The sequence below is a fragment of the Callionymus lyra genome, chromosome 12 (assembly GCF_982586985.1).
Source record: "Callionymus lyra chromosome 12, fCalLyr1.hap1.1, whole genome shotgun sequence".
Lineage (NCBI taxonomy): Eukaryota > Metazoa > Chordata > Actinopteri > Syngnathiformes > Callionymidae > Callionymus > Callionymus lyra.
In genome coordinates, this window is record NC_141829.1 from 18,977,167 (window position 1) to 19,004,522 (window position 27,356).

The 27,356-nt window shown below is 39.2% G+C and overlaps 2 protein-coding genes across 2 annotated transcripts; both read right to left on the reverse strand.

Moving 5' to 3' along the window:
• Positions 1-5,825: 5,825 nt before the first annotated feature.
• cerkl (CERK like autophagy regulator) lies at positions 5,826-19,364 on the reverse strand. Its single transcript, XM_087803956.1, has 13 exons — positions 19,177-19,364; positions 18,121-18,230; positions 16,209-16,442; positions 13,098-13,229; positions 12,165-12,228; positions 11,110-11,240; positions 9,171-9,245; positions 8,524-8,701; positions 8,405-8,452; positions 8,194-8,334; positions 7,258-7,354; positions 6,468-6,667; positions 5,826-5,993 (listed from the first exon to the last, which is right to left on the reverse strand). Exons 1-13 carry the CDS (start codon positions 19,284-19,286, stop codon positions 5,915-5,917), a joined length of 1,599 nt encoding a protein of 532 aa, XP_087660082.1. The 5' UTR covers positions 19,287-19,364; the 3' UTR covers positions 5,826-5,914.
• Positions 19,365-21,696: 2,332 nt separating this feature from the next.
• Positions 21,697-24,786, reverse strand: neurod1 (neuronal differentiation 1). The gene is made up of 4 exons (XM_087803902.1): positions 24,728-24,786; positions 24,172-24,399; positions 23,242-23,471; positions 21,697-23,161 (listed from the first exon to the last, which is right to left on the reverse strand). Exons 2-4 carry the CDS (start codon positions 24,387-24,389, stop codon positions 22,620-22,622), a joined length of 990 nt encoding a protein of 329 aa, XP_087660028.1. The 5' UTR covers positions 24,390-24,399; positions 24,728-24,786; the 3' UTR covers positions 21,697-22,619.
• Positions 24,787-27,356: the final 2,570 nt, after the last annotated feature.

Below are 27,356 nucleotides of genomic sequence, written 5' to 3' on the forward strand. Positions count from 1 at the left end.
ACCAGGCATTGGGATAGAGTCAACTATTTTAGAAAAACAGACTACAACAGTCAAAATAGTGGATATATCTGCCAAAAAAAGGTGGACCATCGACAAAGTCTACTGAGATACGGGACCAGAGTCCACTAGGGAACCCGGAAGTGGCAGAAAAAGACCAGAAGCAGGACCATGGACTGATCTGTCAGTCACATTCTCCTTGACATCCCTCGCCATCTGAGGCCACCAGAATGTTTCTCAAATGTAGGGTTCATATGACAACAGGGTGACAGATAACCCCCATAAAAGAACTTGAGCCCTTGCAATATTGGGAACAAGAATACGATATTGAGGTCCAAAAGTGGGTTCAGAACACTTCTCCTGAGTCTGCAGAACCACCTTTTACGATGTGATTCCTTAGCAAAACACCTCTCGGGTTGTTTCATTTCACCCCTGAGTCATCTTTAGGTAGGTCAACCTGTCCGGACAGGGCTTCAGGCTTGACCTTCTTACTGCCTGGACGATAGATGAAACGACCCAACAAACAGGGCTCAATAGATTAGGTTCTTGGGATCAGTGAGAACGGAACCATAAAGAGAAAAGAAAAACCTACTTGTGGGAACCAAGGGGGCTGACAATAGTTTAATAATCATCCAGGGCAAACAAGGAAGAGCAATCGTCTTTTTCCGACAGAAGAAAAAGACGATTTCAACAAGCAGGATAACCAATTGATTATACAACATTTATATTTTATTTACATTCCGCACAGAAATACATTTTTTGGTTTTGTGTCCTGGATAGTCCTCTGACAAAGTTTTTTTATTCTCTTCGAATAATTGTAGGAGGTAGATGAACTCCTCTTTAAAACAAGGCACTGGTGAAATGGAGGAGAAAATAACCTTGTTTTTGCCAATCCATAAAACTACTGAGGTATCATCAAGGAGAAGAAGTTGTTTAAACTCCAGTGTGCCTTTTTTTGTCTTCCGTATAATAACGATTTAGGGAAATCAACAGGAGATTTAAGCCTATAGGAGGCGATCTTCTACAGTTTAGAATGTATACAGGTTTGAAAGATCTAAAATGGTACTTAAATAGAAGGATTGAAAAAATGTAAAACACACAAGATTGATAAGAACACTGAAAATGACGGTGACAACCATCCATATCCAACCGCTTAACATACTCGTGCTTTTCTTTGGCTTTTTCCTCTTCCTGTTTAACTCCATGATGTTCTCCCGAACAGTGTCAATAATGGTGGCTTCTACAACGGGAATCTGAAAAATGAGCACCGACTTCAGCGTGTTCTTTCCAGCAAACTTTTTCTCCAGGTCCTTGCGCACTTTAACGCTCACATGCTTGAGCTCGTGGTTCTTTGGACAGAAGCCCCGGGCCACGGTCAGGTCCGTCATGACTTGATCCACCAGGTACCTGGTGTGCACCGCCCAGTTTTCCAGGCTCTCCGTGCGGAACGCTCGATACTTGGAGAACACCGTGATCATGAGGAGACTCACAAAAAAGCGCAGGGGGTCGTCTTTTTGCAAATCGGTTAGGATAGTGTCATCCTCTGAGAAGAATGATGCATCTTGTTCGCTGATCACATCTTCCATGAAAGACCAAATTCAACCAGTGGTTTCATCGTGGTCAAACGGGTGCTTGCAACCTCTCTGCTCTCAAATCACCTCCGACTTCCCCTCCGTACGTTACGATTCATCAGGCGCTCTTCAATAGGAAAGTTTCAGTTCATGTGCTTTCTTATCTTAGCAACTCTTATACATGTGGTTTGTTTAATGTTTTCTTGTGCTCTTTGTGTATACCACCTTGTATCTACGTAGCATGGAAACATCTGTGCCAATATCAAATGAAATAACTTCAAATACAAATATATATCCTTCACCTCAGGATAGATAAAAGGATTGAAATGATTCATATTATTGTCAGTGTATGACATCATTACCAGTGTCCTGTGTTGTTTTTGACTTTAATTTCCCTCACACCTCCTACATAACAAAAGTAATGCGCTAAGTTTATTATAATGGACATGTCAAGAGAAGAGTACAACAAAGTTTTATGTCCATTGCCTCCAACCCCTCAATGAAAATACAACAAGAAAACTATCTTTACCAGGGCGAATGTGAAGTGATCCATTATGTAGGAAAACGGTTTGTCTTAAGTTTGCATCTTATAGGTATGAATAATAAAATAATATTTTTGGTGCAAGCTAAGGTTTTGTTCTTTAAAAAGTTCTTAAAATGCCAGAGTAAAAATATCCAACCCATGACAGCCACATAAGGGAACACGTTATTAAAGACAAATATTTTATGGAATCGTGTGCTGTAAAGTCAGGAACATGGTAAAAATGGTTAAAAGGTTGGGCCTGTGAGATAGTTGAGCACCAGCTGCAGGTCCCACTAAGACAGGGGTCTCAAACCCTTCCTCAAACGGCCAAGATGGTGCGGGTTGTCAATCATATTCCAACCTGTCAGGAACATATAGTTGAACCAACCTGTTGATTGTCAGTCAGCTGTTGCTTGTTTAAACTGAGGCCTGACTTGTTAACTCGTGTGCTTGACTGGTTGCAACAATAACCTGAACCTTTTCTGGATGGGTTTAAGACGCCTGCACTATGAGCTGGACGGCCTTGCAGGAGATCGAAGCCTGCAGGCCTCAAGCAAAAACCGAGTCACAAAAGGGTGTCTCCCAGCCGAACGACCCTCAAACCTGGTGGGCCTCAACATTAAAGCAAAACCAGCAAGTGCTGAAGAAAGGGCGAAACAGTTCAGACCGAACAGTGTCCAAAGACCACACACCATCAAGATAAAATCTTCCAATTGGAGCGATAGTGCCTTCATGTGCACAAGGTTCCAGGCTTTCTCCAGCGTATGACCAACACCCATGTCCAGGCTCGTACACAGCTCTCCCCAAGAGCCAAAAATTGAGCTGCTGACCTTTTACTGAGGTTGAAACTACACCACAACTCTGGGCCAGCTACGTATAGTAGACAAGTACACAGTACCTCTCTCCCATTTATGTTTTAGCTCATGTAACACAGCATTTGAATCTGGTTAAAACCATTTGAACAGAAGAGAAAAGAGGATTCCAACAATCTTACACAAATAGTTTATTTCCGACCTTTTCTTTTTATTTACATTTGGCACAGAAATAAACATTTAAGTTTTTGTGTGCTGTGTCCTCTTATGCCACAATTGTAGGAGGTAGATGAACTGACAAGAAGAACTTTGTTCGTGACAGTTTTTCTCTTTAATCCATAAAATAGTTGGCACATCTTTAAGGAGGATCAGCTGTTTAACTTGTGTGTGCCTTGTTTCGTCTTCCATTTTTTTTGGAAATCAACCAGAGATTCAGGGGTTAATGACAGTCCAAGTTTGGCTGAGAATCCATTACATTGCGCTGCCAGACAGATTTTTATTTCCCACCTATAGGGGGCGATCTTCTACAGTTTAGAATATTAACAGGTTTGAAAGGTTCTTAAATGGTATCTACACAGAATGCTTGATAAAAGTTAAAAACACAAAAGATTGATAAGGACACATGGACTTACATTTTTGCCGAGAACTATTAAAAAGAACAGATTACTCTGAAAATAATCCCAACCCTTAGTGGACATGAGGGTGAGTAGAAAAGAAAAGTTTGGGTGAACTATAACTTTAAGCAGTTCTACAATTTTAGTCCAGAAGTTAGCTTGTGTTTCATCTAAACTTCTACCTGGCAGTCATTACTGGATCTCTGACACTACTGTACTTTCAAATCCAATAAAAGAAAATTATTTCATTCCTTGATGATGTCATTGACACAACAAACCAAACCACACTCCTTTGATCAATGATGAAGTAAATGATATATAGTCAGTAGCTGATCATTTTAGCTTCGTCTTCCTCCAGATAATCGACAGTAGCAGACACACTCAGTAGCTAATAAATGAATGAAGCAGAGGATCATGGGTCAACAGGAAGCATCGAGTGACTTGAGATCCGTACGGATCAAAGCGTCATCATGAAATCGTTGCTTGAAGTTGCTCCTCAATGGAAGGGCCCACAAGAGAAGCGTTCTACATAGAAGACGACCCCGTCACCCCGGCTTTACAGAAAGACGACACCCTCCGATTCTTCGTGAGTCTCCTGCTGATCATCGTGCTGTCCAAGTACAAGGCTCTTCGCTCAGAGTGCGAGGACTGGACCCTGAACACCAAGAACATCGTGGATCAAATCATGGAGAGGCTGAACGTGGTGCGCAGCTATTGTCCGGAGTACAAAGAGCTGAAGCCGGTCAGCGTGGAGCTCATGAAAGAGCTGGAGAGAATATTCGATGGGAAATACATGCTGAAGATAGACATCCTGTTCCAAATCCCCGTCATCGAAGCGACCATCATCAGATCGATCTGCGACAGCATCGTGCAGCTGTACAAGAACCAGAAGCAAAAGAAAAGCAAACGTTCTTATCTGCTCGGTTGGATTATGACCTCGGTCACCATCGTCCTCAGTGTTCTACTTAACATCGTTTGTTTTCACTTTTATCAGGAGTTCTACGTGGATCCGTATACATTTGTTAGAAGTGCCATGAATAAGAAATGATTCATAAAGTGACATTAAAGGCAAAAACACCAAAGCACCTTATATGATGTCATACACTCGCAGGAGAGTCGATAACTATATAAAGTGAATAAAGTACAAATAAAGCACTTGGATGACAATCACCTGATGTCTCAGTCAAGAGGAGAAATGCGACTCGCTTTACTCAAGTCGGTCTGCCATGGAAGATGTGACCAGCAGCGAATCAGGAACCCTGTCTTTCCTAGAGGATGAACCGGACATCCCCAATCTACAAAAAGACGACCCGCTCAAGTTTTTTGTGAGTCTCCTGCTGATCATCATCCTGTCCAAGTACAGAGCCTTCCGCACGGAGAGCCGGGAAGACTGGCCGGTACACACCAGGAAGTTGGTGAATCAGATCATGGCGAAGCTGGAGATGACGCGGACTTATTGTCCGAAAGACGAAGAGCTGAAGCCTGTGAGCGTTAAAGTGATGAAGGACTTGGAGAAACTGTTCGCGGGAAAGGACATGCTGAAGTCCGTGATCATTTTTCAAATTCCCGTGGTGGACATGCACATCATCAACACGGTCCGGGACAACATCATGCAGTTGTATAAGAAGAAGAAAACCAAGAAGAACAAAAGGAATATTTTAATTGATTTGATCATCACGGCCGTCACCATCATTCTAAGTGTTCTTCTCAATATTGTCTGTTTTCAATTTTATTATAAGATGTACGCGGACCCCTTTCTTTTCGCCAATAGTACTAAATCCAAAAACTAATACGCGTGTTAATAAATATGTATATACTGTATTTAAAAGATAGGTCTGTTTTGTCTGTGTGTGTCCAACACATTTAAACCATTTGTATTACATACAAAGTAATATTCTGAGGATTTCAGCTTCTTTAAATTTAAATGACACCATTTTAACACATATTAAATAAGAACGATTTCCATAGTTTCAGCTCCTTTAGGCAAATGAAAGGTCTGATCTGCCTAAATTTACTCTCCTTTCTCCTCACAGTTGTTTGTATTATTTGATCTTAAAATGTACATTTGTCAGAATTATTTTATCGTCTGTGATGCAAAAACAAAACTTGAATATAAACCTCTGTGGGTTTGTGCTTCGAATATAACCAGAAAAATCAACAGAAACATTTATTTATTCTGTTTAACTTTTGATAACAAAAAATGTTAAAAAATGTTAAAAAAAAATGTACATAAGATACAAACATTTGAAGAATAATTTGATCAAAACCTTGAAAAATACAATAAAATATTTACAAAAAAAGAGTAAAGGTGTGTTTTGCTTCGTATAAAAAAGTAAACAGTCGGCTGGTCATCATGAAAGCCAGCAGGTGGGGTCAATATGATGCCCTCCAGTTTCTTCAGAAGCAGCTGCAAGGTAACGTCTCGTCCGCTTGATCCACCTCTTCACCATACAGAGTTATAAGTGATGGATGGACCCTGAACGCATCACAAACATAAGCATTAGCCAGAAGGTTGCTTTACTTAGAAGGTAAATTACATTGACCACTCTGGGTAAAAGTTAACTGTCATTTAAAAATGATCTCTTGGCTGAATTCTACCTGAACTTGTAAGGCTAGTGATGAAGCTTCATGAAGCAGTGTCATGTTGTTAAGAGGTCAGTAGGTGGCGCCATCAGTTTAAAAATGATGTGATGTTTCATTAGAACAGTTGTTCAAAACAAAGGAAAAATAGTGCAGAGACCGCCATCTAGTGGACACTGAAAATAATGACACTGCTTCATGAAGCTTCATCAGAACCATCATAAAGTAAGACTGCATTTCCAAGATGGCCCCAAATACAGATTCAGTAACAGATGAAAGGCGATGTCACACATTCTGGGAATTTTGATAAGTCAACCTTCCTCCTGAGTTTGAGTTGGAGCGACTACAAAAATATTATTTAGCATCTTACCTGACCGTCACTTTGCTAGTCATCTCCACCAGCTCGCCGTCGATGTTCCAGGGAAAGGACGGGCTGACGTCTGATTGGATGCTGGCCGAGGACTGGGACACGTCATCGCTGTCAGTATCGGGGACATCGGTTTGGGCTCGTGGACACACACACAGTTCTAACGCCGAGACCGTGTGAGTGTTTACGAAGTTGAAGTTGAACTGGACAGAGAGAGACGGTTGTTGAGCCGGAGGTCAACCCCCTGGTGCTCCATATGGTGGCAGCAGAGGCTACACAGACACACGTTGAACTACATCTATTGTGAATGAATGACCTCGTGTCAGTGCAGTATTTACTATCAATACCAAATGCTTTATATTACATATATTACCAAAAAAGTACTTTCTAATAAGTTAGTAAAGAGAATGTATTGTCTATAAACGTATTTATAGGATGTATTATACAAACATGAATACTAGGTTTTTGTAGACTGACAGACAAACCATGATAAAACTAATGTTAGATCACTTTTTTTTTTACTTTTCCAGCGACGACTGGTTCTAGTTAACCATGCAGGGATAACCCTACGTGCTGTACGTGACCCAGTAGGACAGAGAATGTAGGTCAAAGAGTTAACGCTGTTTACTTGGCAGATCAACAAACACAGTATTTATAGAAATTGGGTTACTGGGAAGAGTCTGGGGACAATCAGGCTAATCTGATCGCCACCTTCACCTCTTATTCCGGAGACAGTGATCAGATCAGAAGCGACAGGGCAGTGGCGGCTAAACAAGAACTATTCCGTCCTCACCTGTCCACTGGAGCTGTTGTATCTCTTCAGGTGCTTGAAGAACTCCGACCTACTGGTGTCTCCCACTGTGATCAGCTCTGCACTGCCGTTGGATAATCTAAAATAATGAAATAAAGAAATCTTCAAAAGGTCGAGAAACAAAAAAAACTTGAACAAAAGAACAGAAGTTTATATTATGTGCCAAAAAATTAATTTAAAGGACCAATCAGGAATAGAGGTAGCAGGCTAAGGCATGAGTCACATTTTTCATACAAAACAACAACATTTTTTGAAAATGAAGCCCAAGACTCTCTATATTTGTAAATATCTTGTCATCAAACAAAATAGGAATGTGAAACAACCCATTTCTTTCGTTAAAAGTGTTATTAAAATCCAGTATTCATTGCTTTCACAATTAAACCGAAAACAAACAGAAATAATAAACAAATATGACTTGTGTAAAATTAATTAAAAAATAATACAACAATGTTATTATTTGTGTGTGTGTTTCCCTGTTTAGAAAGCATTGGAAAACATTGTGCAGGTATATGCTCTAAAATGAACTTCTATCTAAAATGGCTAATATCCATAAACATTTTTGGAATGTGGCGTGTCAGACAAGACAGATAAGAAAGTGAAACTCAACAAGGCTTGGATCCAACAAGGTTTACAATCCCAGATCTCAGGCAAACAACTGGTGATTGAGATGAAGTTAAATGGAAGAAAGCTTCACATTCTGTGGCCTACGTCCTGACAGAAAGGGGAATGGAGGAACCCTTAGGACTAAGAGGGGGTCTTGAAAGAAAGAAAGCTAAGAGGGCGCAGAGTGACTCGACCTTCAAAAACAAGAGCCTAAGATGGAACAACCAGAAGTGACATCAAGCAATGCCTAGAAATTCCATGCAACTTCCAAGAAAGCAACATAAGAATCAACAGCATCAACAGTGCGTCTTATACCTGGTGTTGGGGGCCAGTCCTCGTGGCGCATGAGGATTGAGACAAGGAATGGAAGTGATGATTATATTCAGGTACAGATCATCTTTGGTGACCCAGGACTCTTCCTCCTCCTCCTCTACACCAGCCAAGTCATCTGGATCTCTGGGAGATTTGACACAATTTCATTCCAGCGATCCATACCTATCATTTTAATCAATAAAGTATAACTTACCTGGAGGATTTCTTCACAGGTAAGAACTTCAGTTGGCAGTCTTCAGGTCTGTAACAGAACAACCAAAAGTTTACTAAAAAGAGTCCCAAGAGTTGAAATAGTGAGGCCTTAAGAAATACCTCAGCCGGGCAAGGGTTTTAACCACAGCATATTCCCTTCGCCTTGTGGACGGCATCCACTTCTTTTTCTCAGAACGAGCCAGACTCTGTCCTCCAAATCCAAACATGGCTGAGAAACCATAACGTACCAGCTGACCAGGAGATGAAAAGCTGCACATGTCCACCAGCTGCAGATGACCTGTAGGTTCGGGTAAGCATCAACATTAGACATTTCCTTTTTGTGTCCCGTTGTTCACCTGACAGGAAATGACATTCAACTGGAACCAATTTGCAATCATCAATCCTGCAGCATCTATAGAAGTTTTCTCGTTCCAGTCCGTGGTGTCAGCGCGTCTGGATTGAAAAGCTGTTTTATGTTGACATCCCATTTGTTTTTCCACATTATCTTGTTTTTTCCTGGTGCATTAAGCGAATCTAGATTCTACCTGAGAAAATTTGATTTTGATCAATGTTTTTGTCTTCTATTGTCTATTGTTATTCCCAATTTCTGATTCGATTTCACGTCTGTTTTTTCTTCTCCTAGTTCACAGTTCATTCTTCCTTATCATTAGCTTTTACTGATGGGCGTCTTCTTCACAGTTGCTAAATGTTCACAGATTGTTAGGAAAAAACCTTGAAAAGCCTGTGAGTAGAACAAGAGGACAAACCTAGTAGGATGTGCAGAGTTGCAGTGACTGGATCTCTAACCCCATGAACAGAACATGAAACTACATCAGTAGAGCCTGTCACAAGATAAACAACACAGTAAACAACATGTATTTATGTACAATAGAAATATTTTTAAAGCATTAAGTCTTCAGCAGAACAGTCACAAGTACATAATGAGCATATCCAACAATAATCATTGTTCTTATGTATATATATATATATATATATATATATTTAGAACATAAGAACACTAATTATTTTATTATATACAGTATATACAGTTGGGCAAAAAAGTATTTAGTCAGCCACCAATTGTGCAAGTTCTCCCACTTAAAATAATGACAGAGGTCTGTAATTTTCATCATAGGTACACTTCAAATGTAAGAGACAGAATGTGAAAAAAAAAATCCAGGAATTCACATTGTAGGATTTTTAAAGAATTGATTTGTAAATTATGGTGGAAAATAAGTATTTGGTCAATAACAAAAATTCAACTCAATACTTTGTAATATAACCTTTGTTGGCAATAACAGAGGTCAAACGATTACTATAGGTATTTACCAGGTTTGCACACACAGTAGCTGGTATTTTGGCCCATTCCTCCATGCAGATCTTCTCGAGAGCATGTTTTGGGGCTGTCGCCGAGCAACACAGACTTTCAACTCCCTCCACAGATTTTCTATGGGGTTGAGGTCTGGAGACTGGCTAGGCCACTCCAGGACTTTCAAATGCTTCTTACGGAGCCACTCCTTCTTTGCCCGGGCGGTGTGTTTGGGATCATTGTCATGCTGGAAGACCCAGCCACGTTTCATCTTCAAAGCTCTCACTGATGGAGGGAGGTTTTGGCTCAAAATCTCACGATACATGGCCCCATTCATTCTTTCCTTAACACGGATCAGTCGTCCTGTCCCCTTAGCAGAAAAACAGCCCCAAAGCATGATGTTTCCACCCCCATGCTTCACAGTAGGTATGGTGGTCTTGGGATGCAACTCAGTATTCTTCATCCTCCAAACACGACGAGTTGAGTTTATACCAAAAAGTTATACTTTGGTTTCATCTGACTACATGACATTCTCCCAATCCTCTGCTGTATCATCCATGTGCCCTCTGGCAAACTTCAGACGGGCCTGGACATGCACTGGCTTAAGCAGGGGGACACGTCTGGCACTGCAGGATTTGATTCCCTGTCGTTGTAGTGTGTTACTGATGGTAACCTTTGTTACTTTGGTCCCAGCTCTCTGCAGGTCATTCACCAGGTCCCCCCATGTGGTTCTGGGATTTTTGCTCACCGTTCTCATGATCATTTTGACCCCACGGGATGAGATCGTGCGTGGAGCCCCAGATCGAGGGAGATTATCAGTGGTCTTGTATGTCGTCCATTTTCTGATAATTGCTCCCACAGTTGATTTTTTCACACAAAGCTGCTTGCCTATTGTAGATTCACTCTTCCCAGTCTGGTGCAGGTCTACAATTCTTTTCCTGGTGTCCTTCGACAGCTCTTTGGTCTTGGCCATAGTGGAGTTTGGAGTCTGACTGTTTGAGGCTGTGGACAGGTGTCTTTTATACAGATACCGACTTCAAACAGGTGCCATTAATACAGGTAAGGAGTGGAGGACAGAAGAGCTTCTTAAAGAAGAAGTTACAGGTCTGTGAGAGCCAGAGATCTTCCTTGTTTGAAGTGACCAAATACTTATTTTCCACCATAATTTACAAATAAATTCTTTAAAAATCCTACAATGTGGATTCCTGGATTTTTTTCTCCCATTCTGTCTCTCACAGTTGAAGTGTACCTATGATGAAAATTACAGACCTCTGTCATCATTTTAAGTGGGAGAACTTGCACAATCGGTGGCTGACTAAATACTTTTTTGCCCCACTGTATATATATATATATATATATATATATATATATATATATATGAAGGTGTATGGTCTTACCAGCAGGAATGATACCCAGTGGTAGCACTGCTTTTACGGGTTTTATTGGAAATCCTGCATCATGCTGTGCACGGTGGACCAGAGAGTGGCAAACCTCCGCCACGTAACCATCTCCACCAACACACACCACTCTGATGGATACAGACAAGCAGATGTACTTTAACAAAACGTGTGCTACAGTTCATTAGCTAAATCCACACAGACTTGTAGAGTTACAAGAGTCAAGTAAATAGGGGATCTTCCCAGATTGACGCTGCTATTATATACGTTTCTTGTGTATGCTAACTTCATTAACTTTATACCCCAACCTAAAGCAGGGTTAGGGCGTTATTGATAACATGTTATAATCTTCTCTCCCTTTACACTTTAGGCAAATGTGTAGCAGTTCTTGGCACCAGGGATGACGTTCCCGATGAGTAAAAAGCACCACTTTTTTTCAAGTGGCGAGCGAAGTGTTCATCATTTCTTTACACCCTTAGAAAGTCTCTTTTTCAGATCTTTCTCCTCACTAGTGGCATTGCCGGTCGCATTCACAGGTTCCTATCAAATCCTCACGATAACAGTCTCACATTCATACACCCACATATGCACACATAGACAGAAAGTTGCTAACTTCGCAACACTAAGCTAATCTTCTCTAAGAACATTAAGCTTTATAAGGACTGAGCCCCAAAGCTGATTATCTACACATAAACACGCATGGGTGGCGATCACACACACATGGAAAATACAAATGTCTACAGCTACAAAAACATGTCTGTTTGAAAAACAGAGATTTAACAAAAATAAACTGCAGTAGGTCGTCGTAGAGTGGAGGAAGAGAGAGAAAGACAGAATGCCAAAACAGTCAAGCAGTGCCTCCCCTGCCTCTTTTGCCATCTAATGGTGTGAGCAGGCTGCAGTCTCACCAGGAGAGACATTGCGAGGAGACGGTATAACCAGGTTGTGGTACTCGCTGCCAAAAGGGAAGTGAGGGTTCGGTCACTACGGCATTCAATTGCAGCCTTAACGATAGCTTTGGGAGGCTACGGAATGAAAAGGAAGACCCTACTAACCCATCAAAATCATCCAGCTTTGATTCCATCATCACCGAAAGAGAGTGCCCCTTATTTTCAGTCACTGGGGAGGAAGAGAGGAGAAGGTTTTGAGACGGAAAAACACAAGTGTAAATATATCAAAGGGCTAGAGCAGCCACATGCAGCCCTTTGACTGTATTTATGCGGCCCTAGTAATGTCAAAGATTGATCATGTATAAATGGTTCTAATGCATTAACAAATGTATTTTGTATTTATTATTCATTGACATTACATTAATTTTCCCCTCCTTTTTTCGAGTATATATTAATCCCTCAAAACATTTTTTATAAGTTAGTTGAAGAAATGTTTTGAAATAAACTTATATATTCAAGAATACAATTAATGAATGTCACAGCCTAATGGTAAATGTCCTTTTTCTTGTGATTTTTTTTCGTCTTTCTTTTTGCTTGACGGCCCCTAACAACAGTCACAGAATTTAATGTGGCCCCTTGAAGAATTATAATCGCCCACCCCTGGGCTAGAGTCTTGCTCGTGGGGGGTCATGTGTTGGAGGACTTCTAAAAAGACATTAGTGCAACAGATGCTAAGAATGTAGGGTTGGAGGCAGGAGGAGAGGGAGAGTGAGAGAAGTCGGGGATGAGCAGGACACCTCTCCTTTATCAGCAGATGGACCAAGCTCTGCCTCCACTATCAGGTTTCATAGCAACCAGAGACTCCCATTAAGCCTGACCTTTAGACCCAAAGCACACACACATTACGGGGACCAGAAGGGTCTAAGTTGGTCCTGTCTGTTCATTATTGGAAACCTTACTCTTGTTTCATTAACAAGAAAATATTTTTAAGTTTATTCCTGACTTTAAGTCAGCAAATAGAAGAGTATCAATTCAAAAACCCAAAGTAAGCCCTCGTGGCGCCAAACATTTATGATCATAAGGGATTCAGGAACTGACCGGTGATGTCGGTGGTGATGTCGACCATCTTGAAAAGAGGCGCCACGTGCTCTCTGTAGATGTGGACGGCCTCCTTCTTGTGACTGCTGGGGTTGATGAAGACTTTGAGGTACTTCGGCCGGTGGCTGAAACCTGGACATACATGCATGGACGTTGGGTAAATTCAGTTACGCGATCTGTGATCCCGAGAAGGCGCCAGCTGTTTGACCAGATGTCACCGCATTGTTTTCACCTATCAGTTCAGTAGTAGTAGTAGTAGTAGTAGTGGGGTGGCTGCCAAATGCCAAAGAGAATAAGGAATCCTTTAAAGTATGTGGGTGCTGGATTTAGTTGCTGCAACAGGAAGGAAACTAGATCTCATTTTTTTAATCTAAGATGCACAGCTTTACTTATGCATTAAGGTAAAAGGTTTGAAGCTAACTAGCCTCCTGTCAACAATTCTAGTTTATCCTAAAGTGATTTCTTAAGCAGATCTGGGAGGAAGTTATTTTATTCTCCTATAAAGAAAGGCATTAAGAAATAAACAACTCCAAAGGATAACACTTCAGAATGAAACCCATTAGCCACACAGCAAATTAGCCCAAATTAACCATATATTTATTTTTATTTACTTAATGATTTTCCGGGACACCTGTGTTTTTCTCTGTGTTATCTTGATCTTTTTTTAGTATATTTTCTTAATTTATTGTTTAAGCGCTTTGTGACCCTGGTCTAAAAAAGCACTCTATAAATATTACTTACTTACTTTAATTACTTACATATAGTACTTAAAATTTTCCCCATTTTGAAGAGTAAGGGGAGACATGAAAAATATATTTTGTTTTGTTGTCTTTCTTTAGATAAACTTGGTTTTTAAAGAGGTCATTCAGTAAGTAAGTCATTATAATTTAAAAGCAAAGGGAGATCAAGTTGCTCTAGGCTCGGCAGCCGGTCGCAGTCAGTGGTGCTGCTTCACCTTAGAATCTCAACAGCTTATTAATAAACCACATTGTTTTTTTTGTCCACCACTTTACTAGACCACGGAAGAAAGGTTCTGGCTCAGATTCTTGTTGCAGTGATTGATCAGCATCCATCCCTCGAGCAACACAACATGCCTAACTTAATTATTCATGACAACCATAAAATGGAATAGTTTTTCGGTGACAGTTTATGCTCACATACGGACTAGATGCAGGGTGCAAGTGATTTTGACGTAACTCGCTGGTTTGGTGTGTATTAAATGGTGGCAGGTGGTGCCTCCTAGAACTTAATACCATCAACATGGCCATTACCATAGTAACACTCACGGAGCCCATGAGCACATTAGTTAATATGTAACTGCAAGTTAAACACTCGCCTAGTGCCGTGTTTCCGTACTCAATGGATTTTACTGTCATATCAATAACATTTTTTAGATGTCAGGAAGGATTTTATCTAGAGATTATGTATGTAAATATAATGGCTCTGAGGCAAAATGGGGCGTCTTTCTGTTAGTGTAGCGTTCCATGAAGTCAATATATGATCGTTTTTTCCACTAACTTTATGATGATGATGATGATGATGATGATTATTTCTCATTAAGATGTTTTTTAATGTGAATATATAGTAGTAAAAAACATCTGTAAGAGGGCTTGTGTGTTGGTTGTTACGCTGGTGGATGTGTTGTTGCCAAACCAAACTGCTTGCAGATTATTCGTGCAGGCTTTTCCTTGATTTTCTGAGACTCCTGTGTTGGTCTCAGTGTTTTAAGTATATTTTTAATGAGTATTGTTTTGATTGTTTAAGCGCTTTGTGACCCTGGTCTGGAAAAGCGCTCTACAAATATAAATGACTTACTTACTTACTTGCGGTCTCCCTGTCAAAATACCCGGTAGCCATTTGCACAGTGAAGTGTTAACACCTGGTCTGATCAGGTAATGGTTCATCTGCTGGGTAATGATTGTTTTGAACAGAAGTCTATGAACAGCATTAGTCTTCAGGTCACTGAGAGAGATTTGATCCTTTGGTAGACAAATCTGACCAACCATTGGAGGATATGGTTTCTTTACAATTCATATTTCACTCATTTTCTACTCCCCCTCATGTCGACTAAAGGTTGGGATTATCTTCAGAGTAATCTGTTCTTTTTTAGAGTTATAGACACAGTACAAATGTACGTCAAAAATAACACAGTTAAAAACATCAAAATCCATCCATACTGCTAATCTGTAACATCCCTCTTGTATTGAAGCCTCGACATGAGAATTTTTTCTGGAAAAAACACTAAATAAGTCAATATTTTAGGTTTGTTTTTATCAGAAGATCCCAGGCCAGACACTTGCGACGTGTTTCAATAAAAAAGACTTGTAGCTGGAGCTGAAAGACTAAGAGCTCCTGCTACAATCCACCTTAAACTACATTGGACATTGCGGATGAGCAGTATGGAGATATTTGGATGTTTTTGAGTGTTTTATTTTGGATGTAGATGAATAGCAAGACCACTGAACTCCAGTCGCTACATTAAAATGAAAATACATTCTTGTCTATAACTCTAAAAAGGAACAGATTACTACCTAACCCTTAGTCGACATGAGGGTGAGTAAAAAACGAGTGAATTTTGAATTTGTCCGTCATCCATCTCTTTAATGACTGACCATTAAAAGCCCTTCAAAATGGTTGGGGTCAGCACTGACTGCTGTCCATTGAAGCAAGTATATGACCAATAGTAAAAGTCCATGTAATACAGAATCGTCAAGACACTCAAATCCTGAGTGAGATTTTGAAACCAGTATTTTATGTTGGGTTCATGTCTATGCGTGTCAAAACCATTACTTTCCCGGAGATAAAGCTCAACCATTCTACTTTGAATAGCCTAATGATAATGACTAAAGACATCCTTCAGACGTTTGACCCTCTACCTACAATAAGCCTGTTGACTCAGTTCTTATGAAGGCTGATGATGGCTGTGGATTATTATAAATTTAAATCCTGCTACACATGTACCTAATCACCTTATCAATGACAACGTCACTACACGATTATGTAACACAAGTCATCATGGACATTCTTTTGTATCACGTAGATTACTAAGACATGTGTATACTGATTACAAAATAAAAAAGTTGATCACACAAAATGGTAGCTTTTTCCTACCTTTTAATATGTCCTTCAGGGAGTTGTACCAGATGTGTGTGTGTTCAGAGGAGGCATTGTTGAGGTGCAGCGTGGCCTCCTCAAGCATTCTTCCCTTTCTCCTGCAATGGAGAAGCACCACACCGAGCACCGGGCCGGTCCCGGCGTTCTGGCCCGCCGTTCGCCGTCGCTTCACCTTCACGGTGAACACGTCCTGTAGCGGCAGCACGCGTGTTTGCTGAAGGCCGATCTCGGCTGCGAGGATAGAGAAAAATATTGATTTATTTTGAAATTCTATTTCCTGTTCCTGCGTTCGTGTTTAAAATACTAGCAATAAAAGTTGCTAATTCTGATAACTACTAGGACGCTCAAGTAGAAGAACTCACATTTCTCCGATCCTTAAATCTCTTCACTGGCTTCCAGTTTCTTTCAGGATCAACTTTTAAATTCTGGTTCTTACTTTCAGATCTATTCATGGTCAGACTCCTCCTTACATCACTGATCTGATCCAGCCTTACACCCCAGCTCGGGCTCTTAGGTCTGTGGATCAGAATCTACTGATGGTTCCTCGCACACGGTTTAGTTGCTCCTAAGCTTTGGAACGATCTTCCTCTCTCTTTGCGCTTGATGGATCTACTGACTCCTTCAAGAAACATCTTAAGACGTTTCTATTTGTTCAGGCTTTTACTTGATTTTCTGGAACTCCTGTTGTTTTATCAGTTTTATCTTGACCTTTAAAGTATATACTTTATTGAATATTGTTTTGATTGTTTAAGCGGTTTGTGACCCTGGTCTGGAAAAGCGCTATATAAATAAAAATTACTTACTTACTTACTTACAAGGTTATATCGGTATTAATGCAAGTTCATGTTTGATTCTGGTTTGAAAATAAATGGTTGCTTCTAAAATAAATGTTAAACATGTGTTTTTACAGTTCACAGTGTTTTCTTAAAAGGTGAAAATAAAGATATACACGTCAGTAATATAGCTGGTGAGGAGGCAGGGACTTTATTTTTTAGCTGTCACTGTGGTTTTCCTGAAATATGTGGACAATCTAAAGTGTGGAACTTGGACGGTGCCACGGTGGTTCCTGGACAAGACTGTGTCAGTGTGCGTATGTTTTAATCTTCTCTCGCTGAGATCCATCCAAATAACCCCCCGCATGCCAGACCATATTGTTCTTTCCCGTTGCCAACACACAAACACACATTGCACACACACGCTGGCTCTGTGACATTATCTTGGATGAAAAACAAACTGACAGATTGGCCTCAATGTGTGCACACAATTTTTGCTATCAGATGTACTACACCTCCACAAATAATCATGACCGCATGTTGAGAAAAGGGATTATTATAAGTGGGTTAAGATTATGATATTTGTTTTTATCTGAAGAAAAACATATCCACAATACATCAAGCATAGAAGCACATGGTAGAAAACATGTTTTTTAATTAGGAAAAAAGAAAAGGAAAAAAAAGTGTAAAACGTTATCAAACCAGAAACCAGGTCACTCTCACTCTCAGAAGATACAATCACGAGTAACCAGGTAACCAGTCACCAGGATTTAATAAAATAAACAAATCATTGAAGTGTGTACTCATGTTGTACTCGCTTCAGATTTTTGACTTAAAGACTTTATTTGGGGTGACATTTGTTGGGTCATAAAATTAGCTCACAGGGGCCAAAGCAAAAAGACCCAGTATTATCTAAAGATCCACTCAAATGAAGAAGATTTTTTCACTTTGCATTATTGATACTGACCAATAATTAACACCAGCTTCATCACAGTTTCTAAAAATTGAGTTGCAAAAACATTGACCAGTATTAGACGACTATTAAATGTATTAGATTCCTGATTATTATAATATAAGTGCTCTAAAGAAAATCCATTCTGTAATCCATAACATTCATTCTCCTCTTTGCAACTAACCTGTGGGGTTCTCCGGGACAATGGGGGTCCAGGACAACTTGGTCTTTGTGAGCAGCACATCATGACTCTTCTTTTCTATTTGGAAGATCCCACGCAGCATACACCGCTCACTGGAACACAGACGAACACACTCGGATGACACGGGAGAAGCCGAGCAGAGAAGAACTTTTGTCTTTAAGACAATGTCCATAATGAAGTAGAAAATGTGACTGTTTATTCAAAAAAGTCCCAAATATGGAACTTTATTCAATTCCAAAAAAGAAGAACCTTTTGAATTCATGAATATTCTCCTATATTCTCCTCTACAAATAAACATATGCATTAGTTAGCTTTTGAATAGCTATATCTGTTGTGTCTTAGTAAGGCTTACACAAAAATGCTATAAAAATAAAAAAAGTTTAAGATTTAACAAGCTAATTCAAATAAAAGTATGTATGAACGGAGTGTCATCAGACTATTAAATGGTTGAATTAAACATTTTAATGCTGAAACTTTCAATTTAAGTATTGAATAATTTTGTTAACAGTTTAATTCAATAATCTCTACATAAAGGTTGAACATTTTCAATAAATGTTGTTTAATAATCTGTATATTATTCATGTGCATTCTTTGTCATTTAAATGTAATAAAAAACATTAAAATGACCAGAAAATACCAAGAGAGTACCAAGCTACTCAATCGCAAACAAATTCAACCTTTAAATATATATATATATATATAAAGTAATATATTTACAAACAGACAACCAAATAACTGGTTTATATTAAATACTATTGTGATTTGTTTATGCTATTATTCAAAATTACAAGCACAAAAATGATTAAGAGTTAAGAGCGTGATCGTTGAAAAAGCTACACACGCGCACAAACACTGTTTTCGTCATTTCTTCGCGACGCTCAGGTGCGCATCTTCCTGTGTTTACGACGCGCACTTTACACCTGTTGCTCACTTAGAGTCGGTTTCAAACGACACATGAATCCGGATCATTTCGCATCAGAAAGGGTGTGTCTATGAGGGGCTTCCAATAGGTTTTTAGACCTAATGGCCGAGGCTCACCTGAGCTCCTCTTCCTCCAGGACCTCCTTCTTCTCGACCTCCACCCTCCTCTTTGTCCAGACTTTCCTCTTGGTACTCGGTCTGTGCGGCTCCTCCTCGCCCTGCGACATGCCTGGAATGTCCGCCGCTCGGTAAACAAACTCACAAACAACAACAACAACAACAACAAAGTATTCTGGCCTCGACGAGGGAACTTTCCAGACAGACGTCCATTAAGCTGATCAGCGGCGCTACTTCCGGGGTCCCGTTGCTATGGCGACGCGCGGGAGCTTTATTCCCATAGAACAATATCCTCCCGGACGGATCAGATTCAACGTAGTCCTCAACGGACAATTGATCAGATTTAAACCATTTGAACATAGAGATAAATCTAAATAGCTGTTACAAATAAAGTTAGTACAGTTTATTATGTTATTTCATTCCTAAAAATATATTAGATTCTCGGTTACATGTCGATTTATTCGGTAAGTTTTCTTTGTTTTGTCAAGAGAACAGAACGTTCTGCAAACAGTCTCACATCCCAGCAGTATGTTTGATCCAAGACCCCCACCTCCCCTAAAACCATCTGTTTGGAAACATTTGTACATCGTTAGATCGAGTATTCAAGAAAAAAAACAAACTGATAAATGCGTGATTTTTAAGGTTAAAGGCCCAGAAATAAGCAGGATATTTAATGATTGTTAAATGAATACATTTGTTTAGATAAGATAAACCAGTTTTGGGCAATTACATTTCCTTAAGGGGCCGTATTTTATGCATTGGCTTTTGTGAAGGGCCATTAAGCGGAAAAAATGAGTAAATAGTTTTTAATCAAGCTAAATTTACCAAAAATATTATTTGATTTGATTTTATAAAAATAAAAAATCTATCTTAGTATCTTAGAAGTATACCTAAATTATGTTTAAGTATACTTGGTATACTTACATTATTTTCAAGTATACCTCTAGATTTTAAATATACCCATCGATAATAACGACTCACAAAAGTGACAAAAAGGAGGACAAAAGTAAAAAAAACACTATAATAATAGAGAGACTAGTAATGAATACGATAAATAAATACAAAATTAAATTGTTATTTTTAACATGATCTGTGACCTCATGAGGGCCACATTAATATAGTTAAAGGGCTGAATGTGGCCCCTGCACTTCGTCCAAGTCTGAGTTAAACTCTAAAAAATAGAATATAAGTAAATCGGATATTATAGTTTTTCATCTGTTTTAATAGTTTATCCAACCCTTTAAATTATTTTCCAGTTCAAATAAACATATGAATCTAATTAAAAACAAAAATATAACTTTATCAGATGAAAATCTAACAGTTCAGCGAGGAGGCTGTTCGTCCGCCGTCATCGTCTCAGCCTGAAGCTCTCGGACGCAGCATATGTGTCCGTGACAGATGGTTGAGTTTGAGCCGCATTAATCAGTGTTATGATCAGCTCAAAAACTGAAACAAAAAACCTTCAATTGACGCACATCTGTTCAAGCTGCTGCCCGGAGTGTAGCTGCATCACAAACAAGGGTAAGTATTAGGATGTTACAAAACATATCTTTCGTGGTGTCACATAAACACATGCTGACACAGGATGAGAGTAGTGCTGTAGAAATGTATGTAGTTATTAATCTAATTGATATTAAAATATTCTTAATATAGTCCTTGAATAGCTGAGAAAATCTCTCAACCAGTTTTATTTTGTATTTAAATATATAAATATATTTAATATATAAATATTGATTTTTTTGTTTGATTAAACATAAAATAACAGCCTTCATAAAGCCATTTATTATTTTGAACGGACTTAAAGTGTTGCCTGCAACCTCCACCACCAGGACTGAATATGTCTGTGTGATTCTGTCTAAAGAATTAGAAAATAAAATAAATAACGTGACCAAAAACTCTTATTAATCATTAATTTGATTTAGGCTTTGATGACCTCATTTAAAATCAATTAATATTCAGCACTTGGGAGTAGGTACAAGAAGATTTTAGTCAATCTTGTGTTTGTATTTTTCACTTTTAATGTAATTTAAATGTCCCTTACATTGTAGAGAAACAAAAGTAGAAAAATAAAAATGTAACCACCTTAAATAAATATGAATGGACTATTTACTATACAAATCATGTTTAAGTTTTTGTCACAAAACTAACATTTTAAGGATTTAAAAAATCAGCAAAGCCATTTAATGTTTGTTTTTTTTTACACACAACTCTGGTATATTCTAAGATGTTGCATTCAGGTACCTAAACATGTGACATTTGAGCTTCACTTAAATGAATGGGAATTTTGCTCATTATGTTTTTTAATTAGGCATTTAAAAAATTATATTAATTCTATTTTCTGGGGGCTTCTGCTGGGACTAGGGCAGTCAAGTCAAAAAGAAATGAAGGGACAAAAAGTAATTAAGCTTAAACAAAACAAGCAAAGATTAACATGCGTGTAGTTAACGTGTGTCGCTCTCACCTGTAAAGAAATATTTGGGAAAAAAGGGCAAAACTCTGTTTCATTTAAATGCTTTTCTTTTTAATAAAAATCCTTAATATGCATCTATGATAAAAAATAACAACACAAAAATCACAGAATGTTACAGAATCAGCAGGAAAAAAAAATCTAAATCACATGAACATTTGCAGCCACTGCATGCGGACCCCGACATAGAGGAATTAAAAGGGCTTCATCAAGTGTCTCTTTTCAACAGGATGTTTAAGTGCCACATCATGAGGTTGATTCCAGGTTCACCATGAATGGTATGAACACTTTGGATGTATTTTAATAGAGGCAATTCCCAAATTATATATACTGATGGCTACTGAGATTATAAATCATTTTCTTGTATGGATTAAGACCTATTCAGAAACTTCTGTAAGGCTATTGATTACAATTTTGCACTTTATTAATTGCTAAAACAAAGCAATAATCAAGCAAAACATTTGTATTTATAGTTTTGCAAGAGAAATGTCGTCCAGATTTGGGACGAGCCTCAACAATGAACCAGTGACTGAAAAATTAACACTCCTGGTCTTTTCAGTAAAGTAAAAAAAATGAGATTAAATACAATAATGTTTAGTTTATTAACTGTTTTGGCAACGTGGCGAGCAATAAAGTAGGTTCAACTTCGACTTTAAAATGTCGCCACGACAATCAGGATCCAGAATGCTATTTTCTCCTGGACATGATTTTAAATGTATTTTATTTTTTTTTGAAAAAAAGCACACTATGGCACTCTACTGGCATCTAACTCTAGCAGATAACAAGACCCCATTAAGCATTTGGAATCATTCTGCATTTGCATAGTTTCCTCCTGATTATTGCTTATTGATTGATTGACAGATACCGATCTTGACAAAGACATTCACTTGCGGGTTCGAAGTGCTACGAGAAAAAAGTTCGTCACTGCAGCTTCACGAGTGTCTTTTTTGGAAATTGGAACCGTCCTTCGGTCCCCTCAGGAGTCCTGGAAGATGGCGTCCAACTGGGCGTTCATCAGTCGCTCGTGGTGCGTGTGTCCGTCAAAGCCCACCAGCCCGTCCACCTGCAGTTCCACGCACCGCGGGTTGCTGATCCCGCCCCCGTACGCCGCCGCACCGCCGCCGTAGGGCATGCTGTAGGCGAAGCCCTTGTCGTAGTCGGCGACGGCAGACTCGTGCTTGAACGTGGAGAAGTTCCCGTTGATGCTGAGGGGCGGGCTGGGCGGCGGGTCGAACGCGGGGGCCTCCGTCACCACCACGCCGTCGAAATAAGCGTCCACGGGGCCGTACGGCTGACCTTTGACCTGGTGGAATATGTGGGAGGGGTCCATGGTGCCGTAAGGGGGGCTCGGGAGGCCGGCGGTCAGGCCGGGGTTCTGGAAAGAGTACTGTCCGGGGTAGACCGCCGCGCCGGCGGGCGGGAGGTGAGCCGGCAGGTCCGGGGTCTGCTCCGGTAAGAAGGTCCGGGGGTTGAGCTGAAGACACCCCGCGACCAGGTTGGTCGTCGGCTGAGACAAACCTGCAAGAAGAAGATCAAAAATGACGTTAAAAACCCGAATACAAGGTTCTGTCATCGTGGTCGAAGAACACGTGACCCACCTTTGCAGAGCGCCTGGACGAAGCTCATCAGGTCTGGAGCTTTGCCAAAGCGGAGGACCTCGCTCAAGGCCCAGATATAGTTCTTGGCCAGACGGAGAGTCTCGATCTTGGATAGCTTCTGGGTTTTGGAGTAACAGGGCACGACTTTTCTCAGACTCTCCAGGGCGTCGTTGAGTCCGTGCATGCGGTTCCTCTCGCGCGCGTTTGCCTTCATTCTCCGGACTTTAAACCTGACGGAACGAGATTTTTTAATGGAAAATAATCTTGAGAAAACCTTTGACAAAACATAGTATTCATCTAAAGAACAGACTGATGATGTTACAGATCCAAAGGTTCTTAAACGACCATCAGATTTTACACGAGACATGAGGTTAAGCTGAAGGGATAAAGTGGATCAAACCGTCTTGTTTCTAAATTGAATCCCATTTTGTCGACGCATATTATTAACTAGAAACTTTAATTCAATGCATTTTTTGAAACAAATTGATTCTGAAGTGACTTCAGAATAAGATACAGATTATTGTGTTTTTTTTTTCGCTTTTTCTATCTGATTGTAAAATGTTGCTATTGGCAACAAGAATATTTATCTGATAGTGTTTAAGAATAGATGTTTTTAAATGGACATAAATGACAGATTGGGGTCACACTGGTCAGATTTATCAAATAATTCATTTAAATATTAACAATTATTTTTATATCGTAACGAATAGTTAAGATAATGTAAGTCGGATAAAGTCGGAACAAAAGAAAAGTCATACAGTATTAAGTGTAATCCTGATTAAATAAAACAATTTGGTTTAAAAGAAGACAATATTAGTCTCATATTTATGACACCTCTTTATTGTTTTGATGAATTAAACAATAATTTTAAAGAATTTATCTGCTCTATAGACAAGATTAAATCAAAAGAATTTAAAAAAAAGTTCTCACCTCTGTATCCTGGCTTTAGTCATCTTTTTCTTTTTGGGCCCTCTCCTCTTTGGTTTGTTCTCCCCGTCCTCGTCCTCCTGTTCGTCATCGTCCTCCTCGTCCTCCTCCATCTGCAGGTCTTCCTCGTCCTCCTCCCCCTCCTCGTCCTCTGCTCCTGCAGGGCTGTGGAGCAGATCGTCTGCCTCCTCGGCTTGCTCCTCCCGCACGGACCTGGTCATGATGCTGAGTCTGGAACCAAAAAAACCCTTTTTTTTTAACTTCCTTGAAAAAAGTGGTTCTGATGCTAAAAAGAATTTGGCTTTTGAGAAACTTGTGAAATAATTAAAACGAGCTTGTAGTGTTTCTATTAAATGAATCAATTTAGTAATTAACTTAATAAGAAACTCAATAAAAAGTTGAATAATGAATGAAATATTTTAACTTTTGATTCATATTAATTCAAGTATTGATAAAGTTAAATCCAAAAAGAAATCTCATTAAATCATTGGTGATGATTTGAAAAAAACTACAATATTTGACTCAATAATTATTCCCAATTTACTATAATTAAACATACCTGTTGTTTTTAAGATACCGATCAAATATCCCTCATCTCCGTCCGAGCTAGACCGTGACCGTTCCGAGCATTATGAGCTGGTGTGGATGAGCACTGCTTTTTTATATACGGTGTGTATGCGTGCGTGTGCACGTGCATGTGTTGTGTGTGCACGAGCTCACGTCGCTAACTAGCATACCTTGGGCCCGCCCCCTTTTTTTTTCCTCGGCACGAGCCATATGGTGTTTACGTCATTAAAACGGCCTCGGGGGGTCATGTGACAAATCTTCCATTAGCGTTAGCCAAAGACTCCCTCCCTCTACGAGGCGCCATCTGTCGAAGGCGCCGGGCGTGCACGCGCACGGACGCCTACCTGGTAGTGGCGAGGAGGTGAAATAGGTTGATACGGCAAAAAATGAAAGAGTATAAACGATAGGGGGATGAATGGAGAGAAATGGAAGCGATGGAGCCAAAGGATGTTGATCATGTTACTGTTTGTTTAACTGTTGCCAGGAGGTCAAAGGTCAGGAAAAGTGCGGTCGACCCTACATGTAAAGATAACGTTTGTGACGATGAGGGGAGATTCAGATAATGTATGAGTCAGTTTGTCATTATTTTTTAACAATCGAATTAAAACTGTTACTGTTGAACTTTGACTTTTATTGGAAGTATCTTTATAATCGTTGACAAATCCATAATCGTCGACTTAACTTATATTTAACACATATGTCTTTTACGAGTCAATTAGAATATAAGTGTACGTTGATTTTGAGCCAACCACCCAGCAGGCCACATAAAATGATTGGATGGGCCGGAATTGGCCCCCAGGCCATGAGTTTAGTTTGTGATGCAGACCAGTGGTTTTGGAAGTGTGGACCCTAGGTGGGTTGACAAGAGGACCTAGGGGGGGCCACAGAAAAGGGATGGAAAAGTAGTGTAAATAATATAATGTCATATCATGTCATGTAAATTAATATAATATAATATAATGTAGTATAATGTAATGTAATGTCATGTAAGTTAATATAATGTAATGTCCTGTAAATTAATATAATATAATATAATGTAGTATAATGTAATGTAATGTCATGTAAGTTAATATAATGTCATGTCATGTCATGTTAATTAATATAATGTAATGTAATGTCATGTCATGTCGTGTAAATTAATATAATATAATATAATGTAGTATAATGTAATGTAATGTCATGTAAGTTAATATAATGTCATGTCATGTCATGTTAATTATTATAATGTCATGTCATGTCATGTTAATTAATATAATATAATATAATGTAGTATAATGTAATGTAATGTCATGTAAGTTAATATAATATAATATAATATAATATAATATAATGAAAAAAAATTCAATGTGATGGATTCATAAAGGTTTTGCAGCTCAAGTTCCAAAGTGTTTTTCATTCACCATTGTGTAATGGTTCGGCGGTGCTGGTTCAGTGCTTCTCATTGGACACTTTCCCAACTCACTTGCAGCCAAAGAGGGCATTTGACGCTAATTAATTAGAAGTTAATTTAGAGCTCCGGGAGAAAGAAGGTCGTGGTTAGCTTAAACGCAGCGGCAACAAGTAGGTCAGCTGTCTGCCGTGTAGACGGGAGCTCGGTCAACAGACTTAAGTGACCCGTTTTAGAAAAAGAATCCACCGTCATGATTATGACAGATTCTTAGGAAGAGTTAAGTCTTTGCTTGTACATGTCTTTCTAGATAACTTCAGACCTTTCTCCATGATTGAGGTGAAGCCTGGTCCTAAGTAGGTTTCTGCCTGCGGAAGGCAGTTTTTTTTTCTAAAGTGTAATATAAAAATGTGTATTAAATATTCCTCGCAGTAAATCTTCACAACATAATTGAAAATATTCTTGACTGGAATATTGAACATGGAAAAATGCGCCTTGCAGTTCTGGTGTCGTCGGGTCCGATGTTCTATTCCACAATAAATATGGATGTTCACACACGTGTCCTCCAAGAATAATGGTTGTTGAACAATAGTTGACTCACCTCTCGACAGACTCAATATTAATTACCCTTGTCATTGCCAGATCCTTTTTTGTGTGTGTTTACAATCAGGTAATAATAATTAAAATCTAATAAATGACAAAATGATTCTTATTGGTTTTCGAAAGGCAAGTGGCTTCTAGGGACCCATACCGTGCTCTACAAAAATCCATTAAAAAAACAAGGTTTGAATTGAACAATTGAATATACTATTAATATAATAAGAAATCATTTGAGTATGATCATACAAATAGAAGCTACGAAATTTACGGGAAAAAAGGGTGAAAGTTTAAGAAATAAGAAAGAGGTCATTCTTAAAATAAAAAACTCACAAAGGTACAAAGAACAGATTGATGCGAGTATACATGAAATAGGAGAGTACTTTTTATCCAAGTTACTAGAAACACGGTTGAATAACGACTTGGTTAACAGTCACTACATCGGATTTCTTCGTCCGTTTATACATGATCCGCCTTTTTTCAGGACGTGTGATTCCGTTCTTCTTGCGTTCATTCTGCGGCGCCACAGCCACCATGGACAGCGCCCGAGATCGCAACGCACGCACCCGAGAGAACCATTTAGCAACATTTAATTTTGATAGAAAATGTTTATTATAATCAAGTTACTATTTGTATT

Excerpts from the sequence above, each read along its gene's own strand:
- cerkl (XM_087803956.1), bottom strand. The coding sequence starts at position 19,286 with ATGTCGCAGGGCGAGGAGGAGCCGCACAGACCGAGTACCAAGAGGAAA. Across the intron at positions 8,702-9,170 it reads AACTCTGCACATCCTACTAG|GTCATCTGCAGCTGGTGGAC; the intron begins GTTTGTCCTCTT and ends CCGAACCTACAG. Across the intron at positions 8,453-8,523 it reads AAAACCCTTGCCCGGCTGAG|ACCTGAAGACTGCCAACTGA; the intron begins GTATTTCTTAAG and ends GTTCTGTTACAG.
- neurod1 (XM_087803902.1), bottom strand. The coding sequence starts at position 24,389 with ATGACCAGGTCCGTGCGGGAGGAGCAAGCCGAGGAGGCAGACGATCTG. Across the intron at positions 23,472-24,171 it reads ACTAAAGCCAGGATACAGAG|GTTTAAAGTCCGGAGAATGA; the intron begins GTGAGAACTTTT and ends TCGTTCCGTCAG. Across the intron at positions 23,162-23,241 it reads CGTCCAGGCGCTCTGCAAAG|GTTTGTCTCAGCCGACGACC; the intron begins GTGGGTCACGTG and ends TTCTTCTTGCAG.